The 20,574-nt window shown below is 37.1% G+C and overlaps 3 protein-coding genes across 6 annotated transcripts in view; 1 reads left to right on the plus strand and 2 right to left on the minus strand.

The window, feature by feature from the left end:
* Window positions 1–16,429, minus strand: part of ssh (Protein phosphatase Slingshot) — a 72,587-nt gene extending 56,158 nt beyond the window's left edge. Inside the window, exons 1-2 of one of the 3 annotated variants that reach the window (XM_033338115.2) lie at window positions 16,219–16,429; window positions 9,942–9,997 (exon numbers count right to left, since the gene is read on the minus strand). In XM_033338115.2, coding sequence (XP_033194006.1) covers window positions 9,942–9,997; window positions 16,219–16,275 — 113 coding nt within the window. In that variant the 5' untranslated portion in view covers window positions 16,276–16,429. Of the gene's footprint in view, window positions 1–535; window positions 1,009–3,768; window positions 3,898–9,941; window positions 9,998–16,218 lie in introns of those variants that run through there. The other 2 variants (XM_033338116.2, XM_033338114.2) reach the window with 2 other exon arrangements.
* A 634-nt stretch (window positions 16,430–17,063) lies between these two features.
* Sbds (SBDS ribosome maturation factor) lies at window positions 17,064–18,242 on the plus strand. The gene is made up of 2 exons (XM_033338200.2): window positions 17,064–17,427; window positions 17,602–18,242. The coding sequence occupies exons 1-2, from the start codon at window positions 17,297–17,299 to the stop codon at window positions 18,227–18,229; spliced, it is 759 nt and encodes a 252-aa protein (XP_033194091.1). The 5' UTR covers window positions 17,064–17,296; the 3' UTR covers window positions 18,230–18,242.
* Window positions 18,243–18,393: 151 nt separating this feature from the next.
* Window positions 18,394–20,426, minus strand: LOC117158934 (corrinoid adenosyltransferase MMAB). Of its 2 annotated transcripts, none has more exons than XM_076621235.1 (3): window positions 20,210–20,426; window positions 19,245–19,611; window positions 18,394–19,177 (listed from the first exon to the last, which is right to left on the minus strand). In XM_076621235.1, exons 1-3 carry the CDS (start codon window positions 20,284–20,286, stop codon window positions 18,944–18,946), a joined length of 678 nt encoding a protein of 225 aa, XP_076477350.1. In that variant the 5' UTR covers window positions 20,287–20,426; the 3' UTR covers window positions 18,394–18,943. The 2 variants fall into 2 exon arrangements, with proteins under 2 accessions (XP_076477350.1, XP_033194234.2); XM_033338343.2 differs by having other exon boundaries at window positions 19,245–19,614.
* Window positions 20,427–20,574: the final 148 nt, after the last annotated feature.

Consider the following 20,574-nt stretch of genomic DNA (forward strand, 5'->3'; position numbering starts at 1 on the left):
ATACATTATCTCCATATTTTCGTTTTCTATAATTAAGCATTAGTATCAAGGTCAAACGAGAGGATAAGACCGAAATACTTTAAACAGGTAAATACGAATTAATAATAATTGCTATTATAACCCTTTTAGGATAATTTCAAACGCCTATTTCGTATTTTTTTCAATCAAAAAATCCAAGCGAATTTTTCTTGTCAAATAAATAATCCGAAAACATTCGGGGGTTAGTGTGAGTTTCGATAAACCGATAACTAAATAGAAGAACGCGGCGTTCGAAAACGGCGAAACTGGCTCAGACGTGATCGATACTCGCTGAAATATCGATCTTTCCTCGAACAGTCATCTCTACCACGAACAATACACAGTCAATGTCTGGTTTATGGACACATTATTCTATTCACATCGCTGCAGGACGCATAACGCATTGTGAGAATGCACGCGTTTACAAAGAAACCACTTTTCCTTTCCCATGATTCCCAGTGGACGAAGGAAGACGGGATAAAGAAACAAAAATAGAAAAGCATCGCAACAACTGTACCTGATATACTGGATATATCCATGTCTGGCGTCTTCGAGGAGGAACCCCGGGTTCCGCATCTCGACGCTCTCGAAGACCATCGAGTCAACACATGCCACGAGCCAGCGATCATAAACCTCTTTCCACGAGTCACGAGATTCGATCATTCGACGAATCTAGACACTGCACACCGATTCACTTCATGGCTCACGGATCCGTTCACAAACGATGCTTCGAGGGGAAGCATCTTACACTATTATGGAAAATCTCGACCATCGCGTGCGAGAAAACTGATCACCAAAAATCTTTCGTTCCGAGTCCATCGGTCGGTAAAGAAGGGACTCGAACGGAGACACTTGGAAATTCGGTGGCGCGAACTACGCGTTAGTCAGAATCCGATAAGGGCACGCGATAAAATGAGATACAACAACGTGTTCAAGCAACTGAGAAGGAACAAAACGGAATAGACGTTCACGATTCAACGTACGCGAGGCAACTGAAGTGCGGAGCGAATCGTGGAACAGTGGGAGTCCGGTTATACCTCTCGTCCCCTCGCCCCTCCATCTCACCGCTATTCGCACCGCAACCGACCCTAACCTAACCTATCGGACCGAAATGCGAGTCGGTCGATCGAGGAAAGCGTGGAAGTGTGGAAGCATGGAAAACGGAGGGAAGGACGTGTTCCATGGCACCATAACACATTTCCGCCCTCTGTTTACGATTCTCTGTGTATCTATATACAATTTCTTTGCGCATGCGTTCCGCTTCTACCTTTGTCCCTTATCCGTTCGTCTCTTATCGTAATTTAGAACGAATGGTGATGTAGCTTGGAAAATAGGGGATACGCTTGCAAAATGTAGATAAAGGGAAATGACACTCGAAGGCAAACAGCAATTACAGCGTCGATCTGTTACAGAATATAAAAATACATATATTTATTCCCCTACTTCAGGACCCGCCTCGTTCTCGTCGGGATGTCAAAGAACGGCAGATACAGTGAAAATTAGGGAGAATCTAATATGAAATATGTTCCAATCTCAAAGACGTATCGATCTGTAAAAAGCTGACAAAACGAAGAACAATTTTCCAAGTATCGTTACAAATTATAAATTACAGTTTCAATAAAAATATACTTTCGACCATGAAAATTAATTACTATGTGCCCTTTATTATTTTTATGTGTTGTTATTTTTATGTTATACGACGGTATAACAATTTCACGTTCAATGAAATATTACACAATACGTAATAGACAGCAAAATGTATATCACGAATCCACAGTATTTTCATCTTGGGTAGATACAAAGGAAGACCTTGAGAATTTTCTGTCATGCGTTTCACCCTCGACGGAACACCGAGATTTCAGATATACGCAACCATAGTCCTTTTTTTCTCTCTGCTTGTACGTGTGCATATCCATTCACAATCACAAAAGCTCGTATCTACGAAGGCGTAAACCATCAGCTATATTTTTCTTTTCTCTCGTTTTAAACCTCATCGCCAGACGGTGAGCCGCCAAAAATTTTTACCATCCGATGAACGTAGACAAAGGAGAACTCGTCTGATCGTTAACTCGATCGCTAATCCACTCACCCGCACGACGTCGTCTGCTGCGTTTCCCTCTTTTCTCTCCCCTTGCGCAACCCTTTGCTCTTTCCACGCACAAAGCGATCTAATCGATGACTGCTTATTTTTACACAGTTTGGTGGTTGATCATGGACTTTAATCGCCTTGAAAGAGTAGCGAGCCGACGCCAATAGAAAAACGAATAGAAACGAATAGAAACGAATAGAAACGAAGCGTGTAATTATCGATCGCTTTGATATCGAATGACAGTTATTAACACGTTGCTTTTGATTTATTTATTATCATTAAACCGTTTTTTTTAACGAAGAAGCTCGTTGCTGTATACAAGATATTAAGAAGAAAACAATGCGGGATTATTTTATGTTATCAAAACTTGAAAATCTTACTCGCAATGAATTGGTGAATCATTGTTTGAAACGAAGAGACCACAACCTTCCAGTGTGGTGTTCCTTACGATCGTATAGACTATAGATGGATTATACAGATTGTCGCGCAATGGATACTGAAATCCTTGGAAAGTGATATCAATTGTCCAGAAATCTAGCGATGCCTACTCCGATTGTGTCAACAAAGAATATATCACGTCTATTGAATTTTTCCTTCTGAAACGCGATACGACGTGACGCTCGTATTTGCATAACTCTGACGAGAGTACTTGATTTACAAAATCCACGAGGAAATCAGTACAAATTGTTGTATTAAAGCACAAAATATTTAAAATCTACTAAATATTTATTGAACAAAAATATCTAGTGGTAAAGCTATAATTCAACGTTTCAACTTTAAACTAAGCAAGCATCACAATTGTTGAATATCGATACCGCCTCTGGAACATCGTCGACAGGAAATACGCGCGACCTTTCGAACCAGTCAACGAGAAAAATTCGCGTCTGCGATAGAAACATAAATAGCGAGTGTTTTGTGCGTCTCATTACCAAGCCCATTGACAAGTGGGCGATAAACAGAGAGTACAGTGAAGAATCTAACAGCAGCTGCGGCTGCACGAGTCGAAGGTGAATGACCTCTAAAGAGAACTACAAACTAAAAAAATCAATGTATATCCAGCCACGGATGTACTTATCGACAGTCGTAGCAAAAATCAAAAACGATAGATACATTGGAAGAATTCTATGCTTTAACTTTTACGATTCGAACGGCGTTCGAATAAATTTCCACCTAGCTTACAATTTAAATACAATTTTCTGCTTCGTTCGTATCGTAGATATCGCAGAAACTATTTCGATAACGTTGAAAGAAATTTAATCGAATTGTCACGTGCATCGAATACAACCGTTTATTGGATTTTCAAATAAGATGTCACATTTTGTTAACGGTTTCACAAATATTTGCGAAATTCGATTGAAATGAAACACCCTGTACGGCTGTCGCTTTCCTCGGTAAGTGTATCTAAATGGCGTAACGGCCGTGTAGACACGCTCCGCATTTTACCGTGCGCATCTTCTGTGCGTTCAGCATCGAGCAAAAACCAGGGAAGAAATGCAGAAAGTGCCATGCATTACGTAAATACTCGGGCACAATAAGATACGCAAGGTGTTATTCTCTCTCGGACACGGTTGTGTTTAGTCTGTTTCACGCAAGTTCGCACGAATCCGCTTTCAGCGATCGTTGCGATGCCCGACGCGTTTTCTGCACGCACAAACCATTACCTCGTTCCTGGCAACGATGCCATTTACGACCAGGGGGCAATTAATGCCGAGAAATCGTCCCGACCGGAGTCGCTTCTTTCCTTTCTTCTCCTGTTCCTTTCTTCTTCTTCTTCTTCTCCTTCTCCTTCTCCTTTTTCTTCTTCTCCTCCTTCTTCTTCTTCTTCTTCTTCTTCTTTTCCTCTTTCTTTCTCTTCTTCTTCTCCTTCGTCTTCTTCTTCTTCTTCGTCTTGTGAATGAGGGATATCAAACACGCAAAATTCATTAGTAACCGCGGCTTAGAAAAAGAAAGTCAAACTTAAAGAGAAACCGTATTTTGAAATGTTGCCGGTTTTCAAGTGACTTTTTGAATTTGTAATTCGAAAAGAATCGTCAATTCGTATAGTGTCCGATAAGCTAATTAGTCGAATGAAATTCACAACTTAATTTTACAAAAAAAAAAGAGAATCCATTGTTTGTATTTGTTTAAGAATTTAGTCCGTTATTTGAATGGAGAACGTCAATTTTCATCATTGTTCAGATGACTGATTGGATTAGAATGATATGCTAGTCTAACAACAGCTTCTACGTGCCATGATTAATAACAGCATACCGTGCTTTTTTGTTTCTTCCGTGCAGCTAATGCAATATTCAATGCAGTCTGCAGGATTATTCTACGTATTAATTATCGGTGTGTAGATATAGGCTGAGGCGTTTACTCAACGGTACCCGAAGTGTAAACCTTGATAACATCTCGCATAAAAATCTTGTAATTGACGAGACTTTCGTCAGTTTGATATATATACTAACAATTGGGCTTAATAATCGCGTAGGGCTTAATAATCTACATTTGTTTTATCTTATAAATATTTTATTCTATTACACCATAACGTGACACATGTATGTATATGTATATCTTTAGAAATCATCGACAATTTTCAAACGTAATTTACATTATACACGTTTTCCCACGTACAATTAATAGCTGCACGGCATCTTCAACTTACTTATCCATTTTTTAAAAATAGAAGCGTTTCATTCGCTGATACCATGGTTTCCAGTCACTCGACTGCCACTGTATCACGAAACAAACTCATTCCGACACGCAACAGCGATTCTAAATTTAATATGTTTTTCCCCCATGGAGAGCATCAAAGAGCGGAGATACCGCGTAGTACGTACATATTTTGAATCTATGCTGTTTACTCGTGCAAAGTGCCATCGGTATTGTCCAAGCGGGCATCGTTAACGAAGGAAAAGATATGCAACGTCCGGCCATTATTCTCAACGAGACTGGCGGGTCTTTGTTAGTGAAATTTACGAACGACCGAGAATTCCGTTCAAGGTAGACTACCTTGGTCGGCTTCGATATCCAAACGGGTCGTCAGAATTATTCGCAACCTGTGTTTCTCCTTTTTACCTGATGCGAGCGGCACAATGGACGTTACAAGTGAAAACTCGATATTTCAGCACGATTGTTCCTCAAATACGAACGCACATGCCTGATTACTCGATCGCTCGATCGCTCGAATTTTCCGATCCTTCGAAAATTTGTACAGGTTTCACCTAATAAAGATCATTAATCAAGAAATTATATAGGAAAGCTAAGAAAATGTAACATGTTTCACGGAAAGAAATACAATTTCACCAGAATCGAGTACGATGCTCAGCGATGCTCCGACAACAGGGATTGTGGTGCACTTTCACGTTCCGTATGACCTACCGTCAATTCAATACCCGACCGCAAACTTATTAGCGTCTGCCACGGGAACCCGTTCCTATGAACCGAACGGAGCTTCGTGCGGAGGTTTGCCGTCTTCAAAAGGAAAACTTCCTTCCATTGTTGGCGACGTTTCTTCCGGACGATGGAACTTGACGCAGGATTCAATATTTGCAAAATCGCACGGCATAGATTTTATTGCTCGATAATTATGCTTTCTTCAATGTATCAAAGAGTTTCTGTATTTAGAGGCGAACAACATATATTTTATTGTTCGGTTGATATCGAACTTGAAGCTTAATCACAAAGATGCAAGTTTGCTTGATCTATACACGAAGAGTAGTTGTCCCGATCATCTTTCTTCGACGATTCCTAGAAACTTTCTAATTTTTCCCAATTTCACCGAATTTTATCGCAGGCCTACATTCTAACTATTCCAAAAGAACTGTGGTCAGACGCCGTAAGCAGGAGGAGCAGATTTTACGATAATAAACAGCGCACGAATAATCAGCGTTTTGTACATTCGCGCCCAAGCCAAATCGAATTGCTCTAAAGACAAGTTCAATTATACGTAAAATACTGCCGGCGGGACGATCATTCGTTTCCGCGCGTCCATAAATCTGCCTCGTTTGTATGCGAGAACACTCTCTTATATAGAGCTTCTCCTTTCATCTACAATCTACGACGATCTACACACATCGGTCACCTTTGTCGAACCGTTTACGGGGTGTACGTTTTCAGTCTATTAGATCAATCGAAAAATCCGACTCTTTTCTACCTTTGGAAAGGAAGAAAACCAAAGACTATCGTAGGCAAAAAGTGAAATTTTCAGTATTCGAAAAATAAAATTGGCGAAACATGGATTTCTCGATCCTTCCAAGAACGAATTGAATGTTCCAACTCGTGAAAGACCTAATAAGTAACTTTTTAGTATCCAAATGATCGGTAGATTTCGATTAAATGCTTATGTTCATAAAAGTAATCAATCGTTTCTCAATCAGTTGTTATTTATCAGTTGCTAACTATTGAAAATAGGACACCCTGTATATGTACGTTTGCAGAGAGGTGTTCACCGCTGTATGAATCGGCTGGCATGAATTACATCGCTCTACGACAATCGTAATTCTCATGTCGTACAAAGTTTTTTCGTCTGACTCGCATTGCACGAGTCTATTTCGAAGAGAATAAGCTCGCGAAAGCACCCAATATCAGCGACGATTCTCTTTCCACCATGAAGAGGAAACCATTCCTTTGGCTGGGTCGGACTATTTCGCGTCGTGACCTTTAACCTCAGCTAGGCTAAAGGTCACGTATCTGTTTATAAAACGGTTTTCTAAATGGCTTGGCCAAAAATAGTATGCAAAGCATCGAAGCTGCTAGAAACTATCATCGATACGCGTTTTTCAAATGTAATTTACGTGATTTAAAAATTATTTTTGGAAAGAAAGGAAAGAAAGGTATCGCAGCAAAAAGATCTATTGTACAAACATTTACAATCTTCTTCTGCTGGAAAGATAGACACCGCTGATGTTAGACTTACTGGTCAAATCGTATCGTGCGAGTTTTTAGACTGCGAAGCATCATCCCATCCCTGTGCTATCTCAAATTCTAAAAACGTTTTGCTCCTCGTCGCGGAAGATGTGAAAAACGTTGTCTGGGACAATTGGCCTGATCTCCCAAACTGTGAAAGTGCGTCGCCGTTCACGAAACGAGGAACCTTCATTTCCGGCACCTTTCCTGACTCTCAGAGAAGGTGATGATATTACACGGTCGCGACTTACACGGATTACGCAACCCGCAGCGTAGAAAGTCGAACGATTAAGGCAAGAAAAGAGACGAGCTCGCTTCGACTTCCTGCAAATTAACGAATGTTTACATCGCAAAGACTCAAGGAAGTTCGCACGAGACTTTCCTTAGGCCGTGGAGCTGGCTTAATTGAATTATTGCCAGAAGAAGGAAGCCGCGGGGACGAGAAGTCTTTTTCCCAAGAAAGGAACTCGTCTGCCTGATTAAGTAACAGTTCCTTGTCCTGAAATTATTTCCTGAGAACCGAGTTCGCGAACGCTTGCTTTCGATTAATTTGATCCGGCGCGTCGCACCGAGGAAATCGAACTGTGCTTACTTAACCTAAGTACGCTTATCGTTAGACTCCGGATGTTCATGCAAATGGATAGTTTCATAGAATGCAAATAGGGAAATTAAATGTATATTTACATTTACAATAGGGAAATTTTCTGCGAAGGTCAGAAGATTTCCATGTATTAGAAAGATTAAAACGAGTCATAAAAGATTTATGACAAGGACTAGATAACTGGATATGAAATGACGAACTAAGGGAAGCTTAAAATTGGCATACGAATGGTCTACGTATACTACGGAATATTACAGTAAAATTTGAATAGAACATTTCTCATCACGTACCTAAGGGTCATATATTCTGATTCACATAGTCTATGAGAGTGGTCGTTGGTCATGGTCGTTGTCAATTATACTTTCTTTTGTTCGCCACTGTGGAATACTTACGCCAAATTTCAACCAAGCAGCTCCGCCAGAAGTAAAAGAGGAAAAAAGAAAAAGCACGACTGAATATAAATATCCATCGAAAAGATTATCCCGTTTGCACGACAACATTCGCTTCTCGATAGTCAAAAGATGGTTTAGATGGCTTGTACTTGGCAACGAAACGTGCGACCACAAGCCCCGAAGACAGGTTTTAATAAGAAAAAAATGTTGGCGAACGACTAGCCTCTCGGTGCAGCCACTCTGCGTGAATTTCAGCGATGGACAGTACGAGCTAAATTACAAACACTCCGCCAAGCTAACCCTTTTCGAATTAATTAGTTGATCGAATGAAAGATCGAATCGTTTGCTGCATCGTGCGATAAAAATCGACAGGTTGCCGTAATAAACGTAGTATATCCGTTTACTTATTCGAAGGACAAAAACCGCTTTGGATGCAACGGAGGATTCATCTGAGGCTCGATGTTTTGAAAACCGAAAAAGAAGGGGTACCGATACAAGAATTTCTCGATATCCAAAGTTTTTTTGGCATGTACGAGGTACAAGAGGAAGAATACCAGGGAAGACGGTTGACAACTTTAGTGTACCCGTAGCTGTACCAGCCTTAATGGCACGAACCACGCGATTCGATCTTATCGGAGTTGTAGGCCAGAGTACGTAAACGCGTATTTACACGCACACACAGACGATCGCGTTCGTATATATCTTATAATACATTTAAGATGGAAGCTTCTGGACCTTTGGAAACTGGACCCCTTCGAGGGACTGACCGATTGACAAACGCGTTTCGATACTAACATGTAACCACGGTGCCGGTAGCCAATGACGTTTCGTATCAACTAGAAACAGGTTTAAATCGCTGTACATTTCCACCATCAAATAGAATCTCGAGCAGACCGACCAAGGTCTTATTCTTTGCCGTTATAATTTGCCTTGCGATATAGCGCGATCACACGATCAATCAGAAGTGAAATTAACACGTTTCTGGTGTCGGAGCAAGCGAATTGACAGAAATACGTGGAGATAAGGTGCTGAGATTCTGGTCACGGTTGTATCAAAGGATTTTTAATACGAGTGTTTTTCCGACCAGTCGCGGAGAGACGAGATCGCGAGGAAGCGCGTCAACGGGATTCGTAAATTCCCGTTACGATTTGACAATCGACGCCACGAACTGATCGATCCCCTATTTCGGTTAGGATAATAGACGTGGTTTAATTAGTATAACACTTGATTAACAGTTCAAAGATATTATATATCTCGAACAACTTTGTAGAAATGATAGTTACGCTGGTGCGTAATGTATAAGTTTATTAGGTGAATGTTCTAAAGATGATGAACCAGTGAAGTCCGGTATGACGATGCTGTTGCAAAGGAAAACTCTTACTCGGTGTAATAAGCCCAGGTTTCCCCAATTTTTACCTGACTGAACAATAACCATAAGGAACGTCTCGACTTGAATGTATTTTATAACAATTAAGGGCCCTAACGGCAAAATACAAATGCTTAGTTTTATGACAGTTCCTTAGGATTATTGCGGCTCGCTTAATTCTATGTGCTGATGACCGCCTCGAATGTAAATAGTCACCGGACGTAACAACGAGAAAGAAACAATAAGGATTAAAAGGGAACATTATCATATAGAAATATAATATCCTTAAGGGCCCTAACGGTAAAATACAAATGCTTAGTTTTATGACAGTTCCTTAAGATTATTGCGGCTCGCTTAATTCTATGTGCTGATGACCGCCTCGAATGTAAATAGTCACCGGACGTAACAACGAGAAAGAAACAATAAGGATTAAAAGGGAACATTATCATATAGAAATATAATATCCTTACTTTGAGAGAAATGACACAAAAGGTCCAAAGCATATCCAGATTACCGTTCTCTAATTGAAAATATATTTGTCTGACAACATAATAATTCTAGACATACTAATTTACGTCTAAAACTCACCTTTTACAACTCCTCGCTGCTTCGTCGTCATCTGCTGGCGCACCAGCACCAGAATCCTGAAAAAAGAAACGAAAAATCAAACCTGATTAGTAACAAAGTGCCGCCAGTCTAATAATTTGAAAATTGTTCATCTGGCAAAGCAACTTTAGTAATCGCTGCTTCCTGAATCTAGAGTTTTTAATTTGATCCGTGTACATAATGGAATACAGCACTTCCCGAATAAAGAGAATATACGCTTCTTGGATCCCTGGCAAAGATAATTGAAACGCGAGCGAAACGAAAGCCCGAAGAACGTAGCTTTCGAGCTAAAGGCAATTTCGTTCAGGATGTATATCCACCTGTTAAAATAGGACAAATTCTTCCTATATATAGATTCATATATGCGCGTACATAGTTTTCACCGAATTAAAATTTGTCTATTTTGAAAGAAATTATATTTGTGGATACCATTAATCCGAGAGCGACATTTATTGTGCAGCGACCTAATAGAATTAAGCTAACGTAATTGTTGCTAACGTAAATATCACGAGCCAATGAATTGGAAAACCTCCTGATTTACATATTCAGCGCTTTAATCAGCAATCTCGCGTCATGAAAAAATCCAAGTAGGTATGTACGTCTATTTCAAACGTATATATGTGTCCGCGTTATAGCTGTTTGAATGGCAATAAAAATTCATAACTGTCGCGTATGTTAATTACAGAAATACGCGTTGATTATTTTATCAACAAAGGTAAATCTCGACGTCGGTGAATGAAACCACACGTGCACTTACACGTGTCCGATGCACACTCGAGTGTGCGTGGTGAAAAAAAAAAAAAAAGGCAGAACGCCACGCCACCAGCTAAGCACCTGTTAAGGCTGCCTTTGTTAAACGATTTTACGCGTTGTGCCTCAAAGTGCCAACCACTTGCCTTCCGCGGCTCGTTATGCGATAATTCGCGCACCCGCTACAAAGGCTACCGTCGCTGATACCAAAGACATCGAGCAAAATTTATTCGAACAAAGTTTACGTAAAACGAGCAGAGAGCAAATTATTTTCGGCTAAAAGCAGCCACCGCTCGCTGGAGATTCCGTATAGGATTTCAAAGAAAGGTTCGAAAGTCACATCAAGCGAAATCGTTTCAAATCTTTTACCCCGAGTCGTTTAATTCCATTAATTTTCCAATTTTCTTGCCTCGTGAGATCTAAGAAATATGAAACAAAGTATTAAGTCTTAATCTAAGACTTAATACTTATGGGTTGATTAGATATAAGGTATCAAACGTGTTAATAAAATATTACAGGGGTACCAGGATACTGTCGCTGTCGAGCATACCACGCAGAAAACGAGCCTTTAAAATCAATAGGCCTGTGTCCCCTGTCGAATCCACCCCCTCTGGACACGTTAGAAAAATGCAACTACCCTTTCGGACGGTGAGTGCACTTCGTAGGCCGCGAAGCATTCAGCGCATGCAAAGTGCATGATGGGAAACGCGAACCCTCTTTCGGCTCCCTTGCTCCGAGGACCCTGCGAGTTAGTCACCCCCCTGAATCTCTCATTGCATCGCGGAACATTTTCTTCGGTATCGCATAACGTCGCCCACGAGATTCCAAGGTTCGACGCGTACCAAATCCAAGTTATTCGTTTTAAGATAAACGTCGCAATCGGATGTATTATCTGTATTAACATCAAATTCCACTATCCCCCATTCTCTGTTTATTCCTCGAATTTGAAAGATTCCAAAAATTAGATATAATTGCTTGAAGCCAACTATAACAATAGCAATTTGTAATTACGGTTTTCGCCGTGCGATGTGCGAGACTTTAGTTTTCCTCAAAATAACGGGTAAAACTGTTTATGATAGATAAAATAGAAGTAATGTAAACTTTATAAAAAGAAGAAAAATTAGTAATAGTAGATAAGTAGATAACAGCGCAAAAATAAAGATATACAATCAATAATGCAATACATGTTCGTTCGAGAACAATCGTAAAACGAGATTCGATCAGAGTGTTTGAAAGGGGACTAAGCTGGAAAGGGAAGCCCTTCGCATCGATGAATTGCAAATAGTGCAAAAGCGATAACTAAAATCACATAAGGCAGACGCTCGCAACCCTTTGCGTACAACAGCGATCTTGTGCTACTTTACGCAAATACCAAATCGTTAAAGCTACACACCTAAAACTCTAAATACACCGCGTGTTATTGAGTTATCCGCCTTTATCAACAACTATTTTTACAGCTAATAACACGACATCACGTTACAACGATTTGATGACGATAACACGTTAGAAAAATATGTTGTAATAAAATTCTGTCGTTCTGTCTACCAAAATAATTTGCAATAAAAACAAAACAAAAAGAAATATTATAGTAGAAGGAACCGGCGAAGCAACGATCAGCGATCAGAATTCGCGTTCACGAAAATGAAAATAAACATCTGCGTTTATGTTTATATCTATCTTCGAATTTCTCGAGGGAATTCATCCTGCGTGGTCATAAAGCAACGGTTGCTATTAGCACCGCAGCGCAATTTTCCATCCCCGGCACCACGTTCGCCCTTAGAATAGAATCTTCTGTCCGCTAAAAGGAAAATTACGCCACAGTCTTCTAATCGTAATTTTCAAACCGAATTGCACGCTGATACGAATGCGATAATATTTACAAAGATATATGCACGTACACCCGACTTTCGAAACATGACCAGATCGGAGAGAAAAAAGATCAGAGGAAATATAGTACGAGCGACGCAGTTTTTTGAAAATTCACTACAAAAATAATAAAAATATCTTTGAAATTTCCCTTCGTAATCACAATTTTAAGAGATAGAATTCAACAACGTAAACCGGCTAGAAAATGAAATACTACATTCACGTAACGATGGCTTTCAACGAGTTAATTTAACACCATTTTCTATACTTTGGCAAAGTATATTTACGATGAATTATTATCATGTACTACATACTACCGTGATACGTTGAGTCGACCAAAGTTTTCATATACTTGCGGCGATCGTCTATTTCGTTCTGTCCTGTTTACTTTACGAATCTCTGGGATTAACCGCTTCTTTACGCTCATAGAAACTTTTGTCGGTTTGAAATTCGCAGAAATTCTGAGTACTTTCGAACTGGTAAAAACTTTGAGTACTGTACTTTACAACTGGCAGAAACAACTGGCGCTATTTTCCGCTCCATTTATCGTAACTTTCGTTTCACATTGCCATTATCATCTCGCGCAGCTTTTCTCCGTATCAAGTTCGAGTTTATTTCCTAACGAAATAGCAAATGGTGCAAAGTTGGAAGAAAAGAATCGCAAGTACGGCATCTTCGCACAGCTTAACGCAGCTTTTATCTTTCCCGCCCATCCTTGAATCGTATCGATCCTCGAGATCTCTCCGCACCAAGCAAGAGCCCATAAGAGCGGAAGAAAAACCGATAATTTCCATAGTTACAGCTCGTTTCAGTTGATCAAGTTTATAAGCAAAGAAGGCTCAGCACGTTGCTCCTTCGTGTATTCATGTCGAGAATACCGGACCATAGAACTCTCCATATCTGGATAAGTAAACTGGCTTTGGTGGACAAGAAACGCCACTTGCCATCTCTTTATCAGAGAAATAAAGTACCACAGGGCAGATTTGAACGTTTATCACGTGCTGCTGGAATTTAAATAAGCTTAGTCCCGTAATGTCCTGTAATATCTTTAGCACGCGTTTCGAAATACATTCGATATTAGTAGTAAAAAATGATCGAGATACATCTATATATTTGTAATAAACGGAAGTTTATCAAGATAATTATAGAAAAATGAGCTACACTTGAAAAGGATGCTTTTGAGAGAAATGATTCCTTCCGAAACTATTTATTATCTGGCTTGGAATTTTTTGAATTAAACTTACGATATAACAAAAAATATAATTAAATCTTTAAAATGAAACAGCAGGCAAGATGATACAAGACAAGAGGCTAAAGACAGTGTCCAGACATTAGCTCTTGAGACGGCCATCTCAGAAACACTGAACAATAGGTCCACTTCGAAAGACATACTCCCAGGCATTTTCTACATTCGTGTTTACTTTCTTCGCAATGTGCGATAATCAATAATGCATTACACGTGAAATTTTGATCCAAATTATCTATAGAAGTACAAATATTTCCTTGTGAAAAACAGAGATACACACTAATTCAGGGGTTTACATGGTAAACGATGTAAATAGTTTTAGTGGAAAAGAATGTAATGTCATGTTGAATGTAGTGGTAAAAGTACTACCACAGAGAAAAGTTAAAATCGCAAATTTCTCGGAATTAGTAGGAACCCAATCAACTCCAAATTCACTTCGCAGGAAGCCAACCATTATGAATCGAAGCAAACGCGAAATGTGGAAAGAACGTTCGATCGTAGCAACAAGACATTGGCGAAACATGTTATTTTTGATATTTCACAACATGTTATTGTTGACATAGATGACACATGCAGATTTTCACTCGAATTACTAGAAAATCCTATAACAGTCTGTTTGCAATAATCATAAAGTGCCTCGTAGGAAAATTTATCTCGTTCGTTGTTTAATTACGTTGCAATTACTTAATTACTTAATACCAGCAACGAACGCGATATACCAGTTGCATAACGATTAAATAGAATAGAATCCGAAATACTTCTCCGTTATTTTTCGCAAGAACGTAAAAGATTTTTAAAGAAAGTATAGCATATTAATTAAATTTCGTTTCGTTTTCTTTCGTCAAACAGCTGTTCAACGTCGCAGAAAAGCTCGCTTTGTCTTCCGATTGCATCGTGGAAAAAACTAATCGTCGAAAGGGCCGCCCCGTTTCCAAACCAAATCAGGATGGGCGAACAACAAACCAACGGCAGGCTCGTGATTGGTCATCGTTGAAGCTGACAAAACGCAGATTTTGCGAAATGCAGACTCTACTCGTTTCAGCAAAATCATTCTACCGGTGGAAGGAAACGCACTCGTCACGGCACTCGTTTTCGAATAGGAGATACGTATACGCTGGAACCACGTGTTCCTTTCGCTCTCTTTTTCAACTTTCTTTCGTCGCACCGGTGTCGTAGCGAGTTCTAACTCGACAAAGACAGTCACCATCATCGCGACGCTACCACTGCTGACTCCGGTGCACACGAGTGTCGCAGTCACAAGTCACAAGTCACAAGTCACAAGTCACAAGTCACAAACAATCGGTGGCATTGCGACGCGACGCGACAAACCCTGACGATGCGGGGGTACATTCCTCGAAAAGCGAAACTAAGAAGCTCTTTTTGTTCATGGAAAGGATATTTTGAAATTTCGATTATTAACGCTTAAAGACTATCATAACTGAAATTTCATTCACAAGAGGAAAATTTTATTTTAACATTATCGTCCTTCGATACCACCGCAATGTTATTCGTAACTCCCACAAGCAATAACTTTTCTGCTTTTCATCTAATAATATGCGGTCGATCGAAAGTAAAAGTTTAGACTTCCCAAGATATGTAAAAATAGCTAACCTATAAAAAAAACTTTTTTTTTCTTAATGCGACGTTTATGTTTGGTTTATATATACATGGAAAGATTAGTAGTTGTAAAAGATGTAAAAGTTTATCCCTCGTATCTGAATTGGTATAATCCATGTGGTTCGTATTATACGGTTTGTATAGCCTGTGTTATACAAATTCGTTAGCTATATTTCCATTCTTATTTTTATTAAAAATCTATCTATCTTTTCTCATGAAACGAAACGCAAAGATCTTGATGCAACTAGATTTGCAAGCGCGTCTAAAAAATCATGTAATCGCACACAATTGAAAAAGATACAAAGATACCAGGTACGATAATAAGTCACGCATGAAACGAGTCATTTTGTACAATTAATTGATATAGATTTCCAGGAACCATAGTCTATGATACAAACATGTGTGACTCTAGCGAATTAGATAAGTGACGATTAACCACGTACTCGTGCGGTGTTGCGTTGTAGTCTTTGGTCGCGGGAGGGAAACGTCAAAACAACTCTTTGTTTACCGCAGACATAGTTTATCTATGGCCACAAGCTTCCCTCGCTTACCGTCACTACGTATATCGAGCAGAGAACATGGAATTTTCACAATTCCCTTTTTCAATTGGCTATCAATACGCCAAATAAGGAAAGGCTGTTCGAACAGACCCGAACGATCTCTAATGTATTTGCGACACGGTATTTCGAACAGCGATAATGGTAAATTTCAAAACAATGCATTCCCAGTAAAAATTGACAGCAGCTATCGACAAAGACGCACAGAAGCAAGAAAACTTACCGAACTCTGCGGGGAATTGGATATACTTGGAGACCGTTGCACGGTGACCAACGCCATGATAAGGACCTGCCACGTTGTTGAGATGTTGGAGACAACACTCACTGTCACTATGCACACACGTAAAAACGGTCGGATCGTTTGAACCACGGAAAAACGATCATTTTTCACGCACTTCTAACGGCATCACGCTCGCGGCAGCCATATTCGATACGGTCTAACGTAGCGGCCAGTCTACGCATGCGTCTAGCCACGGCGTGCGCACACCCGCGATTTTCCTTATCATACAATGACGTCATAGTCATGGACTACACATTTTCATTTCTTTAAGTATAAAGTATAATAAACTTACCTCGAAATTATAAAATTAAAATTATAAATAAACCTAAATCCGTACCTTCGTAAGAATCTGATTGCATCGAATGATGTTACTTATTTTTAACATATACAGTACAAGCATGTAAAAATTACAAAACATCGAATGATTGTCTTTTCAAATCTTTCTTGTAATCATATAATTCTGAATTAATTTATACTTCATTTGAATATTATTCTCTTAAAGGTCATAAAACAAAATATATTTATACAATTCTTTATTTTCCATACTTTCTATAACATTTCTTGTAACTACCGACAAATTTATATTTATTACGTTTACATTTATTTATGGCTATAATTATATTTGCGAAAAGATATTTCTATACATATAATATATATAATATATAATCGACATATTTTTGTAAGATATCGAAGATTTCGTATAAAATGTTACAAAAAATTGTTACCGTCGCGCTCGCGTGTTCTGTTATTTTGATAACATTAATTATGAACCGATTTGCGTATGTGTAGCGTAAATTCATGCGTTTAAAATGTTTCAAAAGTTTATCGATATTAGAAGAGGAAGTTGAATATTGGATATGTCAGTGAATCGATTATAAATCGAGAGATCGAAACCGCGTTGCAAACGTTTGTACGATATATATACAATAATACATAAAGATCGCATTACACGTAAAATAAAAATTGCGTATCTTATATTTCTTAAACCAAAAGACAGTATTATATTTATATTTGTTCAAAAATGTCGAAAATTTTTACACCAACAAATCAAATAAGATTAACCAACGTTGCCGTGGTTCGTATGAAAAAAGCAGGAAAGCGATTTGAAATTGCTTGTTATAGGAACAAGGTTATCTCATGGAGAAATAAACTGTAAGTCTTTATCAGACGATCAAATCTAAAACGTACGTTACATTATTCGTATTGTACGTTCTTGTCATCTAACCTATACGTATTTTGCCCTTATAACATATCTTACTCTCTCTTTTTATGTACACAATACATATTAAATTTTCTATTAATCGTAATAACAGAATTACATTTCAGAGAAAAAGACATCGATGAAGTTTTACAAACACATACAGTATTTATAAACGTTTCAAAAGGTCAAGTAGCAAAGAAGGAAGATCTTGTAAAAGCTTTTGGTACAGATGATCAGACAGAAATTTGTAAAGAGATTCTCACAAAAGGAGAACTTCAGGTTTCTGACAAAGAACGGCATTTGGCTTTAGATTCTATGTTTAAAGATATTGCTACAACTGTTGCTAACAAATGTATAAATCCAGAAACTAAACGCCCATATACAGTAACTATGATAGAAAAAGCCATGAAGGATATACATTTTTCAGTAAAGCCAAACCGAAATGCAAAACAGCAAGCTTTGGATGTAATTCCTCAATTACAGACTATAATGCCATTAGAACGAGCTCAAATGAGACTCAGAGTTTTAGCCTCAGGTAAGGAGGCTAAAAAGATAAGAGATAAAATAGTAAAGTCAATAACAAAATTAGAGACAGAAGAATGGGATAACGGAACGTTAAATTTGATTTGTTTAATCGATCCTGGACATTATAGAGAGATAAATGAATTAGTAACATCCGAAACTAAAGGTTCTGGATTATTGGAATTACTTAATTTAAAAGAAATTGTTGAGGGGGATGAAGTTTTGGAATAAATAATTAATTTTATCGAATGTTGTTATCGTCTTTAACCTTTGTATACATATATATATATACAATATATATATATACTATATATATATATATATATATATATATATATATATATATATATATATATATTATTTTCATATTTAAATTTGAAACTGTACATTTACAATATTTTTTTCTACAAATGTTTTTCTACCATATATGTATATATATAGCAACAAAAATTTGTTGCAAAATGATTTCTATTTAGCAATCTATTAATGTATATATAATATAATTTTAAAGATCTACTTTATTTTTGTTACTTAAATAGACAGATGTACTTTAACGAAATAGTATGTAATTATTTAGAATTAACAAAACATTTTATGAATCATGACCGCTTTATGCGACAATATGTCGAAAAATCTCTGTATAATATTTTAAGACTATACTGTACTTTCAACTTTTTTTTAAATCTTTACATATCAACTACTTTGATATATTAATCAATTGCTATGTACATTTAATAATATAGTAATATAGTAATACAATATAATCAGTAACTGACATTTATAATTTCTCATTATAAAATATTTACAATGTGTCTACTTTAAAATCATATTTAAAAATAATATTATTGCAAAATATTTGTGTAAAGTATTCGGTTATTTATATTACTTTTACAATAAAAGCAGTAGGAAATAGTCTACAGATTTTTGTTTTATAAAGTCTATAATTCAGTTATCCTCATTTTTTTCAACCTCTACTCTAGGAATATATATATTTTCTGTACGTTGATCACACTTTGCTGCAATTCTTGAGGTTGTTAATAGAAAGTTTTGTAATTTGTTTAAATACATTTGTGCCTCCTTATTTAATAAACCATGTTGAACCAAAGATGCAACATTTCGTTCTACACGTTTGCATATCGCTTTTGCTGAGTGTAGCATAGAACAAGCTTTACCACCACCCTATTAGATTATAAAATGAAATGTAAGATATTTAATAGAAAGTGTAAGATGGAAATGTTCTTTTTACCGGAATAATATATGTTTCCTGGGGAGGTAGTTGATTGGCATATTCTGCTATCCATTCGTCCAAATCATTAATATGTTTACTTTCAAATGCTTTAGCTTTTCCAGGTATTGGTTTTGATATAGCATGACTCAAATCAAACAGAATCATCTGTACCCTCTTTAATTTATCAACATAAGGATGTTCAACTTTACTATCTGTTGCAAATTCCCTTGCCAACCCTATTTGTGCTAATAACTCTTCCGTTGAAACAAGAGCATTAAATGTTACATCATTTTGCGTAGTTATATCTGTGTCTATACTTGATAATTGTAAATCGCTGTCTTGCATAGAAACATTTTCCTTTTTTGTTACTTTTGATGCTGAACTGCTACTGTAATGAAATAATTTCATGTTGATATTACCTTCACTAATTATTTATACATACCTTCTGCAATTTATTAAGAATTACATTTATGTGAACGTGCTAAAAAATCATTATTTAATTCATTATTACAGAATATTTTTTAGATTTTTTCTTATCCATGACAAAGTAAGGAGATTTATTAAAAAATATACTTCATTATATACAACAAACAAAAGGAACATATAACAAGTCTTGACAGTTTTTATAGTTTCCTAGCGTATAATCCAAAAAGAATATATTAACATGTGTTCAAAAGCAATAGATTATATAAAAACAAATAATTTCTATAATATTTCTAAGTTGCAAATATACCAAATCTGTTAATGTAGCAATTGATAAAAATAAAGTTATAAGACATTTATAGACTAATGTCTATGATATTTAGATGCAACATCAAATTAAGATTTTATACTTAAATTATGACAAAGGCTATTAAAGTATAATAAGAAAAAGAATATCACAATAAAATATATATTTTATGGCCCGATATTGATACATGTTATATCATAAAGTATAAAATAAGATTCAGGTTATATTAAACATTTGTCATGTACATAAATACCTATTTCTAAATGATGCCCATAAGACAGTTTTATACAACAAAACAGGATTTTTCCATACACTTCTAACTACTTCCATATCTATAATGAATATCTATAACATAAACGTAATTACGTCAATATAGTATGTATTTCTAAGCGTAATAGCTTTAGTTAAAGTAAGAGAGTAACGATAACGACATATCAATCGTTAGACAAGTTACTTCGCAATTTGTGATCATGCTGCTGGTTAAACCTGCGCGTTACAGATGATTTTTAAAAGTTTTGATTCAATGTACTATATAAAGGGATTATATATATTTACAAAAAAATTTGTATGAATCGAATTTTTATTCCAAGAAAATACACATATCTAAATATATATTAA

Source organism: Bombus vancouverensis, chromosome 9, assembly GCF_051014615.1.
Source record: "Bombus vancouverensis nearcticus chromosome 9, iyBomVanc1_principal, whole genome shotgun sequence".
Lineage (NCBI taxonomy): Eukaryota > Metazoa > Arthropoda > Insecta > Hymenoptera > Apidae > Bombus > Bombus vancouverensis.

Excerpts from the sequence above, each read along its gene's own strand:
- Sbds (XM_033338200.2), top strand. The coding sequence starts at position 17,297 with ATGTCGAAAATTTTTACACCAACAAATCAAATAAGATTAACCAACGTT. Across the intron at positions 17,428-17,601 it reads ATCTCATGGAGAAATAAACT|AGAAAAAGACATCGATGAAG; the intron begins GTAAGTCTTTAT and ends ATTACATTTCAG.
- LOC117158934 (XM_033338343.2), bottom strand. The coding sequence starts at position 20,286 with ATGGAAGTAGTTAGAAGTGTATGGAAAAATCCTGTTTTGTTGTATAAA. Across the intron at positions 19,615-20,209 it reads TGGGCATCATTTAGAAATAG|TAGCAGTTCAGCATCAAAAG; the intron begins GTATTTATGTAC and ends ATTTCATTACAG. Across the intron at positions 19,178-19,244 it reads AGGAAACATATATTATTCCG|GGTGGTGGTAAAGCTTGTTC; the intron begins GTAAAAAGAACA and ends ATAATCTAATAG.